We start from the raw sequence: 17690 nt of genomic DNA on the forward strand, positions 1-17690 counted from the left end.
TGACTCTCAGGTGTGGCAATTGTGTCAGTGCAATTGAGGCTTCGTCATGAGTTCAGCAAATCCATAACGTTTACCTCTTTCACTCAAAGGCTACTCATTGTACAGTTACTGTACTTTTACAAAGGCATTGAAAAGTTTGTCGGCCTGTCAACCAAATACCATCAACAAGGTAATGTTACACGTTTGTTGCTTTGTGTTGTATCTGTGCACATGCATTCCTGTCTCAAGTTTTGTTTACCACTTATTCACATGAATCTAACCAAGACAAACTTGATGATATTGGTGCAATTTAATGTGTTCTCACTGGTGAAAGGGTCTTACATTCTACAAGTGATTCTACATTTTCATTATAATACAAGCTTTGAAAAAGAAAGTACAAAATGGTGACAGACAGTGGTTGTTGACAGCCTTGGCTTATATACCGTACTACCTATATTGCACTCAATACAAATGAACACTGTGCGTTTTCCACTAGAGGCCAGCATAGGAACAAATCCCTCATTATCCGATAATTTGGCAGAACTGATCAGACATGAACCTGTTGGTGTTAGTGTTTATTTTTTTAACTTGTTACCGTATGTCCATGACATTCATCATAATTTCTTTTTACACCCTTTATTCTCCTCAAATAAAAATATGAAGTTACAGCTAAAGTTGCTCCTGAGCTGTAATAGCAGTTTGGATTTTTAATTTCTCCGGGCCAAAAGGTTTGCTGTTACTCTGACAACATCTATCAGGAAACTTGGCACTGAAAACCTGCACAGCAACAACATGGAGCCAAGAGAGGAAGAGCAAGAAATGGAGAAGGAGGAGGAGGACATTTACATTCCCAGGTCAGAGGTCATGGTCATCAGACTGAATTGTTTTTCTTATATTATCAACATACCAAATATCCAAACAAGTGTTTTTTCACAATGAAACACCTATATCTAATAAAAATTCCATAGAAATGTAATTGTTGACCTCTCTAAACATTGTAGGTCACCTCCCAGGAATGTTCATGGCACAGATGCAGTCTCGGGGAACCCCACATTAGCTGCTGATGACAGGCCAGGTAACACTTCAATTCAAAATGGCAATGTTGTAACATCACAGTCACTGTTATAAAGCTCCATATAAATGCAAATCATGATGATTAAATGTCATGGTAGCCCCGCCCAGCAGCCTGGCTCTGACAGGGCCCCGACCCAGGAAGAAGCGCCTGGTGGCCCCCGCCCTAAGTCTGACGCTGGATCGCAGTGACTCGGCGGTGTCCGACGACTATGCCACAGCTGCCCTCTCTCCCTCCCCTGATGATGACGATTTGGGGCTGGACATCGACTTGGATGCCATGGAAACGCCCTCGGACAGCGAGTCCCTCCATTTTCCAGTGCACAACATGGATTTGGAGGGTGAGAACTGGGTGCAGTGGACAGGACAGACTAACAGCCTTTATCTTTGGTCCGTTTCTTCACTCACAGGTCCAAGACAGGCCAATGAACTTATTGAACAACTTTCACTTGGATTATATTTTTCCCATGGGATAGACACAAATAGGCTATTTTGGGAAATTAACAATATAGCTATTCCCTTTATATATACTTTGCATTAGATGATCTTGACCCCATAGATATAACATATTATAGACAGTACACAACCACTCTCCGTCTATACATTTTGTTATCTACAGTACGGTATGGGAAATTGACCATTGAAACATTATTCCCATTCACAGATGACCTGCTTCGTCTGGGAGTGGCATCATGTTTCCATAAGGCCCGTGAGTCAGTACCAGAGCAGATGGGAGTGGGCTCTCTTGACCAAGACCAAGTGGACAGCCAGGGCACTAGGTGGCGCCGGTTCCGCACAGGAGATCCGCTTCAGGAGAGTCTGGTCAACATGAGTGTACTGGATCCTTTCCTTCGAGTCTTGTCACATGGGGGTGAGTCCAGAATCCCAGCACTCACTTAATCTGTCGCACTTACCTAACTGACATTATGCAAGAATGTGAGCTTTTCTCAGGCTCATGGAATTCGGATAATGTGACCGTTTGTTGTGAGATCAACTCGGATGACAGAACGAGCATCTTCACTTATTTTTTGCATGTTCATTTTTGCCTCATCCAAATATTGTTTTCCTTCTAGGTTACTATGGAGAAGGGTCTAATGACATCATTGTGTTCTCTTCCTGCTATCTCCCTGAAAACAACATGGAGAACTACCAGCATGTCATGGACAACCTGTTCAGGTCTGAGAGCTAATTGATGAGAAGCCACAGTCTTAGTAAAACACTATCTGAATTGGCCACTCTTCAGGTCGACATTCCTAACCACAGCACCACTAAACATTGCAGGTACGTTGTGGGAACGTTGGACCTGATGGTTGCGGAGAACTACGTCATTGTGTACCTGTGTGCCATGGCCCAGCGTGACAAGCTCCCCACCATTGGCTGGCTCAGAGAGTGTTACACCACCGTTGACAGAAGGTTAGTTCTGTTTACTCAAATTGGCTTGGTTTGCGGTCCTATTTCAGAAGACTATATGCCACAGTGAGTAACAAAACAGTACAAACATATTTTAACTCAACAGTATCTCATGTCAGCGGAGTCTACAAGTCGTAGGCCACGTTCCAGGTCTAATAAATTGCAGTCATCAACATTGCAGTCAGAGTGCTATATTATATGATGTGGTTAGTGGATATGTTCAACACCTATTCAGGCATTGTGAGATCTGGCAACTGCAATGTAGTTGGCCTGGAACACTGCCAAAGTCAAATTTCAAGTTATTTTATTTTATGCAAAGTAATTAAGTCTCAAGTAATCAAATCATTGAAATTTGTCTCAGTCGGTGAAAAATAAGTGTCTCAGTGTCGAAAATCTACCAAGCTGGCTATCTGTCAAGACACGGAAGAAGAGCCGGATGTTTTCCGTGTCAACTGCACAGGTGAAAACCAGATGACAGTCCCTTTCGTCTAGTTGGCCTGCTGCACTGATCTTCAGAAACTCATCATGTATGAAGTACTTTGCCCTGGTGACACGAAGGTCCTCCCCTGGTACTGGTGTTGAAAATTCCGGCATAGTGTAGTGTGCAAATTCTGGGAAATACTCTTCCATTTTTGATTTTCCCTCCAAAATCTTCTCTGCTAGGAGGTCCTGTTTGTTCAGTAAGACCCAGACAGGAAGGGTCCTTAGCCACCTGTTGTTCCAGATGATCTTGAAGAGGTTTAGTGCCTCCTGCAGCCCGTTGGTCTGGCTGTCTTCCTGCATCACCATGTCATAGCTGCTGCTGTCCACCACAAAAATAACATCCCACACGTCAGCAAAACACCGCATCCACTTTCTGCTTTCGTACCTCTGACCTCTAACATTAGATACATGAAAATGGATACCATCCACCTCGAAAAATGTCTCGGACACCCCTGAAGCCTTTTTACTGTTGTTTTGTATGTAATGTATTTTCTCCTGTGCAGTGCGTTCCACATGTAAACAGCGCATCTGATTTACTATCGTGCGTTGCCCAGATTCATCAGCTCCTAACAGTAGCAACTGGCGCGGGCAAGTTATTTGGTTATTATGCTTGTCTTCTTGCAGCTGTTTATTAATCATTTTGTTTGATTCTTTACGTGCCTTCTCAATACGTTGGTCTTTACTGCACAGACAACCCATATTCATTAAATAATACCAGATTCCTAGGCTTGCCTAAGAAAAAATACAGAAATTAAGAAAATGACAGTGTTACAACAGACCCCTTCCTCCCGTAAAATGTCACTCTGGGTCTGACACAGAAAGCATCCTCTGCCACTCTGAAGGTTGATTCCTAGAACGTTTTCACTGTGAATCCGCAATGAAGTCCTCAAGTGTAATGTAAATGTAAATATTCAGCAATAAGTCTAAATGCAGGCAATGAGTTTTCGAATCGAGATTCCCATGATGTCTTACTGTGGAGCCACACTGAACTTTAGCAGTATTTTCTAGAACCGATCGATTTTCACGAGTAGCTCAGAATTCAAAACTTTGCAGTTCTGTCAAAGCGCAGCCATGGCTAGATGCTCTTCCCTTCACCACAACGATAGTAAAGCCAGTGGAAGAAAGATAATTAAAAAGTAAACTTCTGAAACAATATTTACACAATTCCACTAAAATGGGGGCATGCGATCATTACACGAAGCTCCTCCCTGATTCGAATGTCTTGCTTTGTAGCATTGCGCAAATTGTAGATTTATATCCTTTATTTCCCAACCTTGTAATTTCCCCTACTCAGCATCTGGTGAAATATGACTCTGCTTGTGGTAACGTGTTGTTTGTGTTAGGAGTTTGTGTAGAAGCAGAATTATTGTATTGAATATGAATAGACCCAGGGTGTGGTGCTTAATTAATGTCCAACTTGCTCTGACTGGCTGTACACAAATGAGGGCAAACACTCCACCTTAAACCTGTTGATTTGTAGTATTCTATGGTCCATTCTTTTTTATATATTTTTTATTTCACTAGGCAAGTCAGTTAAGAACAAATTCTTATTTTACAATGATGGCCTTCCCCTGCCAAACCCTCCCCTAACCCGTACGATGCTGGGTCAATTGTGTACCGCCCTATGGGACTTCCAATCACAGCCGGTTGTATTACAGCTCGAGATCGAACCAGGGTCTGTCGTGAAGCCTCGGACCCTTCCTGTCTGGGTCTTTCTGAGTATTTCCCAGAATTTGCACAGTCCTGAGTATACAACAACAGTGCCATTGGAGGACCTTCGTGTCACCAGGGCAAAGTACTTCAACATCATTATATAACATCATATTTCATTTTATTCAGCTGGGCAATTTGTTTTATTAATGATATAGTAGTGTCCCTACTCAAAGTCAAATCAGCCTAGTTGTTAATTAGTCTGGCTAACGCCTAATTCTTGAAGTCCTCCTGACTTCAGAGTCGCGAATGGCTCTTTGATGTTGTTGGCACAAGGCGTTGATAATGGAGGGGGCTGTGCTTTTACTGCTTGGCCCTCCTCTGTGTCCTCACTCAAACACCCACAGGCACAGCCACATACAGCCCCCTTCCATTACAATGTTTGGATTTTGAAATCTAAACAACGAGAGCTCTCAACCCCTGAGATTTTTTTTTTATAAAATAAAAAATAATGAAATCCATTGCACAATTTCTGAGCGAATATTGCATTAACAAATGGCCTCCTATCCAGGCCAGTGTGGTCACAGCTCTCCCTGTGCTGTGAGTCACATGGATCGGGTCAGCCAGGTTAGTAGTTGATAGCCTGATCCACCACTGTTGCGCTCTCGTGTAGTGAAACAGAATTGAAGCTACCAAGACGAGTCTCAAGCCATCAAATTTGTGACTGATCCTGATCTAACTCAAGTCTGCACTTCATTAGGTAATTACTATGTAACTATTTAACTACAGTACCAGTCAAAAGTTTGGACACACCTACTCATTCAAGGGCTTTTCTTTATATTTTTTACATTGTAGAATAATTGTGAAGACATCAAAACTATGAAATAGCATCATGTACTAACCAAAAAACTGTTAAACAAATATTTGATATTCTTCAAAGAAGCCACCCTTTGCCTTGATGACAGCTTTGCACACTCTTGGCATTCTCTCAACCAGCTTCATAAGGAATGCTTTTCCATCAGCCTTGAAGGAGTTCCCACATATGCTGAGCACTTGTTGGCTGATTTTTCTTCCCTCTGCGGTCCAAATAGCCCTTACACAGCCTGGAGGTGTGTTTTGGGTCATTGTCCTGTTGAAAAACAAATGATAGTCCCACTAAGCGCAAACCAGATGGGATGGCGAATCGCTGCAGAATGCTGTGGTAGCCTTGCTGGTTAAGTGTGCTTTGAATTCAAAATAAATCACAGACAGTGTCAGCAGCAAAGCACCCCCACACCATCACACCTCCTCTTCAATGCTTCATGGTGGGAACTACACATGCAGAGATCATCCGTTCACCTACCCTGCATCTCACAAAGATACAGCGGTTGGAACCAAAAATCTCAAATTTGGAGTCATCAGACCAAAGGACAGATTTCCACCGGTCTAATGCCCATTGCTCGTGTTTCTTGGCCCTAACAAGTCTCTTTTTCTTATTGGTGATTCACGCAGTCTCCTCTGAACAGTTGATGTTGAGATGTGTCTGTTACTTGAACTATGTGAAGCATTTATTTGGGCTGCAATTTCTGAAGCTGGCAACTCTAATGAACTCATCCTCTGTAGCGGAGTAAACTCTGGGTCTTCTTTTCCTGTGGCGGTCCTCATGAGAGCCAGTTTCATCATAGCGCTTGATGGTTTTGGTGACTGCACTTGAAGAAATTTTAAAAGTTCTTGAAATGTTCCGAATTGACTGACCTTCATGTCTTAAAGTAAAGATGGACTGTCGTTTTTCTTTGCTGTTCTTGCCATAATATGGACTTGGTCTTTTACCCAATAGGGCTACCTTATGTATACCTACCTTGTCACAACACAACTGATTGGCTGAAACGCATTAAGAAGGAAAAAAAATTCCACAAATTAACTTTTAACAAGGCACACCTGTTAATTGAAATGCATTCCAGGTGACTACCTCATGAAGCTGGTTGAGAGCATACCAAGAGTGTGCAAAACTGTCATCAAGGCAAAGGGAGAGAATGGCACCGGAGGGGATGGCTGCCGTTTTACGGACTCCTAACCAACTGTGCTATTGTGTATAACGTGTGCACTGGGAGTCGGGAAGCAAGTTCAGGGAGTGAATCATTTAATGAATGAACGAAACATAATACAAAACAAGAAACACGAACAACGCACAGACAGGAAACTGAAACAGAAACAATGACGCCTGGGGAAGGAACCAAAGGGAGTGACATATATAGGGCAGATAATCAAAGAGGTGATGGAGTCCAGGTGAGTGTCATTATGCGCAGATGTGCATACGAGCAGCCTGGTGCGCTATTACGAGCAGCCTGGTGACCTAGAGGTCGGAGAGGCGCACACATGACAGTACCCCCTCCCCGACGCGCGGCTCCAGCCGTAGGACGCCGACCAAAATGGCGATCCCGGGGATCAGGAGCGGACCGGTCACCTCTGCTATGGCACGGGAACCTGTCGATCCGGCTGAGGCGCGGGAGCATGGCGACCAAGAGCGCCGGAGAGAGAACATATGTGACAGTACCTCCTCCCCGGCGTGTGGCTCCAGCCGCAGGACACCAACCACAGGGACGATCGCAGGGATCAGGAGCGGACCGGTCGCCTCCACTGAGGTGAAGAACCCTGACGAACCGGCTGAGGCGTGAGAGCCTGATGAGCCGGCTAAGACCTCCCCGGTTGCCTCTGTCGAGGCACGGGAACCTGTTCACTCAGCTGAGGCATGGGAACCTATCGAGCCAGCTGAGGCATGGGAGCCGATCGAATCCGCAGAGGCATGGCAGCCTGTCGAGCCAGCTGAAGCATGGAAGCCTGTCGAGCCAGCTGAGGCATGGAAGCCCATCGATCCCGCTGAGGCAGGGGAACCCATTGAACCCGCCGAGGCATGGGAATCCGACAAACCGGCTGAGGCCTCCCAGGTAGCTTCGGTTCTGACACCCAGACCCGACATCACCTCCAAAACAAACAAAAAAAACTCCCTGATGCTTCGCTTTGATGAGGCGTCATTCTATAACGTGTGCGCTGGGAGTTGGGATGCAAATTCAGGGAGTGAATAATGAACGAAACATAATACAAAACAAGAAACACGAACAATGCACAGACAGGGAACAATGACGCCTGTTTTTTTGCGTTGTTTGTAACTTGTTTTTTAACTTATTTAGTACATAATGTTGCTGCTACCGTCTCTTACGACCGAAAATAACCTCTGGACATCAGAACAGCGATTACTCACCTCGAACTGGACCAAAAAAATTATTTAATGATTCCGACGGGAAGAATATACTGCTTTCTCGGGAATGGGCCCAAATCCCGTCATTTGCATGAAGAAAAGACGGAGGAAAAGGGAGAGGAGGTCAGGCTGCCTTCTGAGAATTCGTAGGTGAGTGAGTAAACCCCCACTACCCTCCATTGTATTGGCCAACGTGCAATCATTGGAAAACAAAATGGATAATATACGATCAAGAGTATCCTACCAACGGGACATTAAAAACTGTAATATTTTACGTTTCACCGAGTCCTGGCTGAACGACAACACGGATAATATAGAGCTGGTGGGATTTTCCATGCACCGGCAGGACAGAGAAGCTACGTCTGGTAAGACGAGGGCCGGGGGTGTGTGTTTTTTTGTCAATAACAGCTGGTGCATGATGTCTAATATTAAAGAAGTCTTGAGGTATTTCACGCTTTATGAAAAGCTGTAGACCACACTATCTACCAAGAGAGTTCTCATCTGTTATAAGGGCACAAGGCAAGACCCAGATGCAGACACAATGGTCATGTACAGGCAAAAGGTCAAAACCAGTTCAGAGTCCAGTAGGTACCGAAGGGCAGGCAGGCTCGAGGTCAGGGCAGGCAGGCGGGAATGGAGTCCAGAAAACAGGCAAGGGTCAAAACTGGGAGGACTAGCAAAGAAGTGAAAAGGGTGTACGTGAAAAAACACGCTGGTTGACTTGACAAACATACAAGATGAACTGGCACAGAGAGACAGGAAACACAGGAATAAACACACTGGGGAAAATAAGCGACACCTGGAGGAGGTGGAGACAATCACAAGGACAGGTGAAACAGATCAGGGTGTGACATCTATATTATTCGTAGCCGTCTATTTACCACCACAAACCGATGCTGGCACTAAGACCGCACTCAACCAGCTATATAAGGCCATAAGCAAACAAGAAAATGTGACTCCAACATCATCATTAAGTTTGCTGATGACACAACAGTGGTAGGCCTGATTACCGACAACGATGAGACAGCCTATAGGGAGGTGGTCAGAGACCTGGTAGTGTGGTGCCAGGACAACAACCTATCCCTGAATGTGAGCAAGACAAAGGGGCTTATCATGGACTATAGGAAAAGAAGGGCCGAACAGGCCCCCATCAACATTGACGGGGCTATAGTGGAGCGGGTCGAGAGTTTCAAGTTCCTTGGTGTCCACATCACCAACGAACTATCATGGTCCAAACACACCAAGACAGTTGTGAAGAGTGCACGACAACACCTTTACCCCCTCGAGACTGAAAAGATTTGGCATGGGTCCCCAGATCCTCAAAAAGTTCTACAGCTGTACCATCGAGAGCATCCTGACCGGTTGCATCACCGCCTGGTATGGCAACTGCTCGGCATCTGACCGTAAGGCGCTACAGAGGGTAGTGCGTACGGCCCAGTACATCACTGGGGTCAAGCTTCCTGCCATCCAGGACCTATATACTAGGCGGTGTCAGAGGAAAGTCCCAAAAATTGTAAAAGACTCTAGTTACCCAAGTCATAGACTGTTCTCTCTGCTTCACCCCCATCCCCCCCATTTGTTTTTACACTGCTGCTACTCACTGTTTATTATCTATGCATAGTCACTTTACCTCTACCTACATGTACAAATTACCTCAACTAACCTGTACCCCTGCACATTGACTCAGTACTGGTACCCCCTGTATATCGCCTCGTTATTGTTCTTTTATTGTGTTACTTTTTATAATTTTTTACTTTTGTTTATTTGGTAAATATTTTCTTAACTCTTTCTTGAACTGCATTGTTGGTTAAGGGCTTGTAAGTAAGCATTTCACGGTAAGGTCTACACCTGTTGTATTCGGCACATGTGAGAAATAGAGTTTGATTTGGATTGGATTTGGATTTGGTTGGCTACTTTGAAGAATCTAAAATATATTTAGATTTTTTAAACACTTTTTTGGTTACTACATGATTCCATATTTGTTATTTCATAATTTTGATGTCTTCACTATTATTCTACAATGTATAAAATAGTAAAAATTAAGAAAAACCATGGCGTGTCCACCACCGTTGCGCTCTCGTGTAGTGAAACAGAATAGAAGCTACCAAGACGAGTCTCAAGCCATCACATTTGTGACTTGTCTTGATCTAATACAAGTCTGCACCTCATTAGGTAATTGCTAAGTAATTACTATTTAACTATATCACAAAGTTATACCAGGAGGCTACTTTTATACCAGTACCAGTACTTTTAATAAATAAACGCCTTAAAACAGCAGACAGTAAAATAAAGTTAAACCTTCAGTAAATATTCCCAAATAATACCATGCGTACTTAAAAAAAATTGTGTATGAGAGTTTGAATGTGCAGTGTAGCAACCATATGTACTTATATAGTATAGAAAGTAACCCACAGCAAGTAGCTGGCAATAAAAGTGTCACATTGGGCCTTAGCATCCTTAGCAAGTTTACGAGAGCCTGCTTTGGCACTCCTTCAGCCAGAGGATGGCATCAAAACCAAAGTATAATTTTGAGTTTCCTCCTGACTTCCCACACAGCCAACCTACAGTTCTCAGGCTAAGAGGTAGTAGATTCCAGGGTTTTGTTCATTAGGCACAAAACGGAAGAAAATGGACTGAAACTAGGATGAACTACATGGACTTGTCCAATAAAAAACACTCACATAGTCATTTTCCGTTGGAAAACGTTTTTAAAACGTTTTACATTGAGTGCCCTAATGGAAAGAGTGTTATTTTTTTCAGGATGGTTACAACAGTGTCCAAAGGCTTTTGTACGGCATGGCTACTAACATAATCCCTCATATTTCCAGAAAGCTTTGATGCTGTAAACCTTGACCTGGGTCTAATACTAATAATGTAACTAAATGTTTGGGTCCAGTAACGGTATCAAGTGAACTGCAGGAGGAAAAAAGCTGCTAAGACCATCACACTGACCTTGTATGTTGTTGAAATGAATGTCTCAACTTGATTTCCCTTTATATTATTTATATTATTATATTTTATTTATTATATTAGTATATTAGTATATTTATTTATTATATTTATATGATTATATCCTATTTCCCTTTATACAAATATGTGTAAGGAATTATCCAAGAAAAACCCTGCAGGGATTTCTAGAGGTTACCTATAGTTCAGACACTCATTTTTTTGTGATATGATTTTGGACTCTTTCTTTGAACATTTACATTTTAGTCATTTAGCAGATGCCTTTATCCAGAGGGACTTACAGTTACTGCATTCATCTTAAGATAGCTAGGTGGGACAACAACAACATATCAGGGGGAAGCTGGTTCCACCGTTAGGGTGCCAGGACAGAGAAGAGCTTGGACTGGGCTGAGCAGAGCAGGAGCTTCCCTCCCATAGGGGTGGGAGGGCCAAAAGACCAAAGATGGCAGAACGGAGAACTCGGGTTGTGGTTTAGGGTTTGAGCATAACCTGAAGGTAGGGAAGGGCAGTTCCTCTTGCTGCTCCATAGACAAGTAACATGATCTTGTAGTGAATGCGGGCTTCGAATGGAAGCCAGTGGAATGTGCAGAGGAGCGGGGCGAGATGGGAGAATTTGGGAAAGTTTAACACTAGGCAGGCTGCAGCGTTCTGGATAAGTTGCAGGGGTTTAATGGCACAAGCGGGGAGCCCAACCAACAGCAAATTGCAGTAGTCCAGACGGGAGATGACAAGTGCATAGATTAGGACCTGTGCAGCTTCCTGTGTGAGGTAGGGTCGTACTCTACGGATGTTGTAGAACATGAACCTGCAGGAGCGGGTCACTGCTTTGATGTTTGCAGAGAACGACAGGGTGTTGTCCAGGGTCACACCAAGGTTCTTTGCACTCTGGGAGGGTCACACTGTGGAGTTGTCAGCCGTGATGGAGAGGTCATGGAGCGAGCAGGCCTTCCCCTGGAGGAAGAGCAGCTCTGTCTTGTCGAGGTTGAGCTTGAGATGGTGGGCCGACATCCAAGCTGAGATATCCAAGCTGAGGAGCGACCTTCCAGGTAGGATGCAATCCAAGAGTATGCAGAGCCTGAGACACCCAGCCTTGAGAGGGTGGAGAGGAGGATCTGATTGCTCATGATGTCGAATACAGCGGATAGATCTAGAAGGATGAGAACAGAGGAGAGTGAGTCAGCTTTGGCAGTGCAGAAAGCCACCATGACACAGAGAAGAGCAGTCTCGGTTGAGTGACCCATCTTGAAGCCTGACTGGTTATGGTCAAGAACATAATTCTGAGAGAGATAGCGAGAGAGTTTGTCTGAGACAGCGGGCTCAAGTGTTTTGGAAAGAAAAGAAAGAAGGGATACCGGTCTGTAGTTTTTGACGTCATAGGGGTTGAGTGTTGGTTTCCTGCGGAGTGGAGCGACTCCGGCCATTTGAAGTCAGAGGGATTGATGAGGGAAGCCAGTGAGTTGATGAGGGGAGTGAGGAATGGGAGAAGGTCTCCAGAGATGATCTGGAGAAGGGAGGAGGGGATGGGGTCGAGTGGGCAGGTTGTCGGGCGGCCGGACACTAGTCGCAGGATTTCATCTGAAGAGAGAGGGGAGAAAGAGGTCAAGGCGTAGGGTAGTTCTGTGTGAGTGGGACCAGTTAACTCTTTTCAAAGTGGTTGACAAAGTCGTCCGCAGAGGGGGAGGAGGGAGGGGGTTGAGGATTAAGGAGGGAGGAGATGGTGGAAAATAGTTTACTAGGGTTAGAGGCAGAAGCTGAAATGTAGAGTGATAGAAAGTGGTTTTAGCAACGGAAACAGAGGAAGAGCATGTAGAGAGGAGGGCGTGACAGGATGATAGGTCCTCCAGAAGTTTAGTTTTCCTCAATTTTCGCTCCACACAGGCCTGTTCTGTAAACTCGCAATGAGTCACTCAGCTACTGGGCAGGAGGGGAGGGCCGAGCCGGCCGAGAGGAAAGAGGACAATGCGAGTCATAGGATGCGGAAAGGGAGGATAGTAGGGTCGAACAGGCAGAGTCAGGAGACAAGACAGAGAACTATTTAGCAAAGGGAGAGATGATATGATAGAAGAGGAGAGAGTAGTGGGAGAGAGAGAGCAAAGATTGCGATGGCATATGACCATCTGGGTAGGGGATGAGTGGAGAGGATTTGACGGTTTTCCATACAAGATTAAGTGTTTGTGGATGAAAAAGCTCTTTCAATAGTTCTACATTGAGCATGCTTTTCAGTCCAGGAGTAGGGCTCACCTGTGTCTGGAAAACCACCATTGTTCTTTGTGATGTTTTCTCCAATAGAGCTAGTGTTTTGACACCTGACCGTGTCTAGCCAACTTCCCCTCTCACTTTCTGTTGTCTGACTTGGCCCATGTACAGTATCAGTCAAAAGTTTGGACACACCGACTCATTCTAGGGTTTTTCTTTATTTTTTACTATTGTTTACATTGTAGAATAATAGTGAAGACATCAAAACAATGAAATAACACATATGGAATCATTTAGTAACCAAAAAAGTGTTAAACAAATCTAAATATATTTTATATTTGAAATTCTTCAAAGTAGCCAGCCTTTGCCTTGATGACAGCTTTGCACACTCTTGGCATTCTCTCAACCAACTTCATGAGGAATGCTTTTCCAACAGTCTTGAATGAGTTCCCACATATGCGGAGCACTTGTTGGCTGCTTTTCCTTCACTCTGCGGTCCAACTCATCCCAAACCATCTCAATTGGGTGGAGGTCGGGGGATTGTGGAGACCAGGTCGTCTGATGCAGCACTCCATCACTCTCCTTCTTGGTCAAATAGCCCTTACACAGCCTGAATGTGTGTTTGGTGTCATTGTCCTGTTGAAAAACAAATGATAGTCCCACTAAGCGCAAACCAGATGGGATGGCGTATCGCTGCAGAATGCTGTGGTAGCCTTGCTGGTTAATTGTGCCTTGAATGCTAAATAAATCACCGACAGTGTCACCAGCAAAGCACCATCACACCTCCTCCTCCATGCTTCATGGTGGGAACCACACATGCAGAGATCATCCGTTCACCTACTCTGCGTCTCTCAAAGACACGACGGTTGGAACAAAAATTCCCAATTTTGGACTCATCAGACCAAAGGACAGATTTCCACAGGTCTAATGTTCATTAAAACTAAATGCTTGCTATTCAATTGATCACTGCCCGCACCTGCCTGTCCGTCCAGCATACTCTGGACGGCTCTGACTTAGAATACGTGGACAACTACAAATACCTAGGTGTCTGGTTAGACTGTAAACTCTCCTTCCAGACTCACATTAAGCATCTCCAATCCAAAATTAAATCTAGAATCGGCTTCCTATATCGCAACAAAGCATCCTTCACTCATGCTGCCAAACATACCCTCGTAAAACTGACCATCATACCGATCCTCGACTTAGGCGATGTCATCTATAAAATAGCCTCCAACACTCTACTCAACAAATTGGATGCAGTCTATCACAGTGCCATCCGTTTTGTCACCAAAGCCCCATACACTACCCACCACTGCGACCTGTACGCTCTTGTTGGTTGGCCCTCGCTTCATACTTGTCGCCAAACCCACTGGCTACAGGTTATCTACACGTCTCTGCTAGGTAAAGCCCCGCCTTATCTCAGCTCACTGGTCACCATAGCAGCACCCACTCATAGCACGCGCTCCAGCAGGTATATCTCACTGGTCACCCCCAAAGCCAATTCCTCCTTTGGTCGCCTTTCCTTCCAGTTCTCTGCTGCCAATGACTAAAACTAACTGCAAAAATCACTGAAGCTTGAGACTCATATCTCCCTCACTAGCTTTAAGCACCAGCTGTCAGAGCAGCTCACAGATCACTGCACCTGTACATAGCCCATCTGTAAATAGCCCATCTATCTACCTCATTCCCATACTGTATTTATTTATTTATTTATCTTGCTTCTTTGCACCCCAGTATCTATACTTGCACATTCATCTTCTGCACATCCACCCTTCCAGTGTTTAATTTCTATATTGTAATTACTTCGCCACCATGGCCTATTTATTGCCTTAACTCCCTTATCTTACCTCATTTGCACTAACTGTATATAGACTTTTTTCTTTTTTTTCCTACTGTATTATTGACTGTATGTTTTGTTTATTCCATGTGTAACTCTGTGTTGTTATATGTGTCAAATTGCTATGCTTTATCTTGGCCAGGTCGCAGTTGCAAATGAGAACTTGTTCTCAACTAGCCTACCTGGTTAAATAAAGGTGAAATATATATATTTTTAATTGCTCGAGTTTCTTGGCCCAAGCCAAGCAAGTCTCTTCTTATTGGTGTCCTTTAATAGTCTTTGCAGCAATTCGACCATGAAGGCCTGATTCACGCAGTCTCCTCTGAACAGTTGATGTTGAGATGTGTCTGTTACTTGAACTCTGTGAATCATTTATTTGGGCTGCAAACTGAGGTGCAGTTAACTCTATTGAACGTATCCTCTGCAGAAGAGGTAACTCTGGGTCTTCCTTCCAGTAGCTCTTGATGGTTTTTGCGACTGCACTTGAAGAAACTTTAAAAGTTCTTGAAATTTTCCGAATTGACTGACCTTGATGTCTTAAAGTAATAATGGACTGTCGTTTATCTTTGCTTATTTGAGCTGTAATATGGACTTGGTCTTTTACCAAATATGGCTATCTTCTGTATACCAATGAAGCTGGTTGAGAATGCCAAGAGTGTGCAAAGCTGTCATCAAGGCAACGGGTGGCTATTTTTTAAGAATCTAAAGTATAACATATTTTTATTTGTTTAACACTTTTTTGGTTACTACATGATTCCATATGTGTTATTTCATAGTTTTTATGTATTTTCTACAATCTAGAAAATAGTCAAAATAAAGAAAAACCCTGGAATGAGTAAGTGTGTCCAAACTTTTGACTGGTACTGTAAGTGAGAGAGGTAGACCACTTACTTAACAGTTTGCGCCTGTCTGGGGAGTCACACAGACTGGGCCCCAAATAACCTTTGGAGGCACTAAAGTAACCTTTGGTAGAGATACGTGTCTTATGGAAAGGTTTAAACCGTCAATCATGGTGATGTGAGAGAGGTAGTGTAAATCTACAGAAGATATACTGACAGATTGAATGAACAACTGTTACCTTTACTCTTAAACTTGATTCTGTTTCTCTCGTAGGTTGAGGAAGAATCTGAAAGGTCTATACATCATACACCCAACCTGGTACATCAAGGCCCTGATCACTATCATCAAGCCCTTCATCAGGTGAGGGCCACCATCCCCTGAGACACCAAGTCTAGTCTGTCAGGGTTGCTGTTGTTGTTGTTGAGTCAATGGGCCCTGTTACTCCATGAAGCAAAAGGGACATATATAGAACAATGGCCATAGCACTGTTTGAGCAGCCGCCCTGATCTTGTAACTGTAATAGTACAAATCTTAATTGTATATTTATTTCATCTAAACGATGCGGCCTACTACTGTATCTTTATTTTTTACATGTAGGCTCTGTGCCGTCACACAAAACTAATGGCTTCCGATCCCGTCATCCTCACAGCTCCAAATTCAGTCGCAAGCTTCAGTTTATCGACAGCCTTCGGGAGCTGTCCCAGCACATCCCTATTGAGCGTGTGCAGATCCCCGACTGCGTCAGACAGTGAGTGACACCATCAGACTCTCTCACGCCACGTTCAAAACACTTGGGAACTCGGAAATCTCTGACTTCCGACCTCAGTGCGTTTAAGACAACTGTGAACTTGTAAAAAATGTAGCTCCGACTGGGAAAAAAATATTTTTGAGGGGTCAACTCAGAATTCCAAGTCGGGAACTAAGGTCTCTTTCTACGGCTCCTACTTTCCGACCTTAAGATCACTGAAGTCATTATTTGACCTTGTTTTTTCCAGAGTTCCCAGTACTCTTGAAAGCACCATCACACATTCACAATAAGCTACATTAATGAACCCATAAATGGGAAAGCCCATCACCTCGTATGTTTATTGTGTGACTAATATCTAGTTTTTCTTAATCACTCTTTGGCTACCATTGAGTAAATCAAAGTATTCATTTTAAACAGAAAGAAAACAGTGAGACCTTCTATTATGATGATTCATGAAAATGTATTGGCTGTGTTTATGTATTTATTGTTTTTCAGTCCAGTTCAATATATTTCCATTCACACAGGTTTGACGAGAATATGGACAGGTGATATGCTGAAAATGGTGATCTGGACCACAGTGTAAGGTACATGAAGACAAAACAGTGGACTAAAAAGGCTCAAATCTGGCAAACAATGACTTGACACTGATGATGAACCTGGCTGGCCAATCTAACGTCAGTTGTCCTATGAGACAACTTTAACCAAAGTATCTACTGCAGGACCACAAGTAGAAACACTGAGCTCCAGAAGTATTGAGACTGTAACCATGTTTCCATCCACAGTTTTTATGCAGTAAAGTCATACCATATAAAAAAAATACCAACAGCTGATGGAAACAGGAAGTTTCGGTACAATGTTATAAATGCAGACAGATCATTTGTTCGTTCGACATGGTGGGATATTTTTGTGTTAGTAAAATTAATAATGTGAGAAATGGCAGTGGAAATGCCTTCATGCACAAATATTGATATAATAACCATCATATCGAAGTAAACTTGGAGTCACGCGATATTATGGGGAGTGGTCCTCCCACTACAACTCAGGAAACCATACAGATTATTAGGCTACAGATGAAGTGATGAATTTTACAGGGTGGTGAAAGTGCAATGTGATCTTTATGCTCCTTTCCAATAAATATTGAGGGTCTTATTCTGGTGACATGATGATCAGTGCTTGACTGCCAATAAAAATATCACCTCTTATCCATAATAATCTCATCATGTAGACTTAAAGCCAATTTATGCTGGCTCTGCATATGTGATTCTTACAGAGAA

The 17690-nt window shown here is 43.6% G+C and overlaps 2 protein-coding genes across 2 annotated transcripts; one reads left to right on the forward strand and one right to left on the reverse strand.

Moving 5' to 3' along the window:
* Window positions 1-328: 328 nt before the first annotated feature.
* On the reverse strand, window positions 329-4023 carry LOC120022604 (guanine nucleotide-binding protein G(s) subunit alpha-like). The gene has a single exon (XM_038966576.1). It carries the CDS (start codon window positions 3646-3648, stop codon window positions 2818-2820), a length of 831 nt encoding a protein of 276 aa, XP_038822504.1. The 5' UTR covers window positions 3649-4023; the 3' UTR covers window positions 329-2817.
* LOC120022328 (bcl-2/adenovirus E1B 19 kDa-interacting protein 2-like protein) lies at window positions 1145-16420 on the forward strand. Its single transcript, XM_038966222.1, has 6 exons — window positions 1145-1391; window positions 1715-1921; window positions 2124-2226; window positions 2332-2463; window positions 15942-16028; window positions 16318-16420. Exons 1-6 carry the CDS (start codon window positions 1145-1147, stop codon window positions 16418-16420), a joined length of 879 nt encoding a protein of 292 aa, XP_038822150.1.
* The last annotated feature ends 1270 nt before the right edge of the window (window positions 16421-17690 follow it).

This window comes from Salvelinus namaycush, chromosome 27 (assembly GCF_016432855.1).
Source record: "Salvelinus namaycush isolate Seneca chromosome 27, SaNama_1.0, whole genome shotgun sequence".
Lineage (NCBI taxonomy): Eukaryota > Metazoa > Chordata > Actinopteri > Salmoniformes > Salmonidae > Salvelinus > Salvelinus namaycush.

Coding starts and splice junctions, on each gene's coding strand:
- LOC120022328 (XM_038966222.1), top strand. CDS start 1,145: ATGGTAGCCCCGCCCAGCAGCCTGGCTCTGACAGGGCCCCGACCCAGG. Junction 2,464..15,941: donor TACACCACCGTTGACAGAAG/GTTAGTTCTGTT, acceptor TTTCTCTCGTAG/GTTGAGGAAGAATCTGAAAG. Junction 16,029..16,317: donor ATCATCAAGCCCTTCATCAG/GTGAGGGCCACC, acceptor TCATCCTCACAG/CTCCAAATTCAGTCGCAAGC.
- LOC120022604 (XM_038966576.1), bottom strand. CDS start 3,648: ATGAATATGGGTTGTCTGTGCAGTAAAGACCAACGTATTGAGAAGGCA.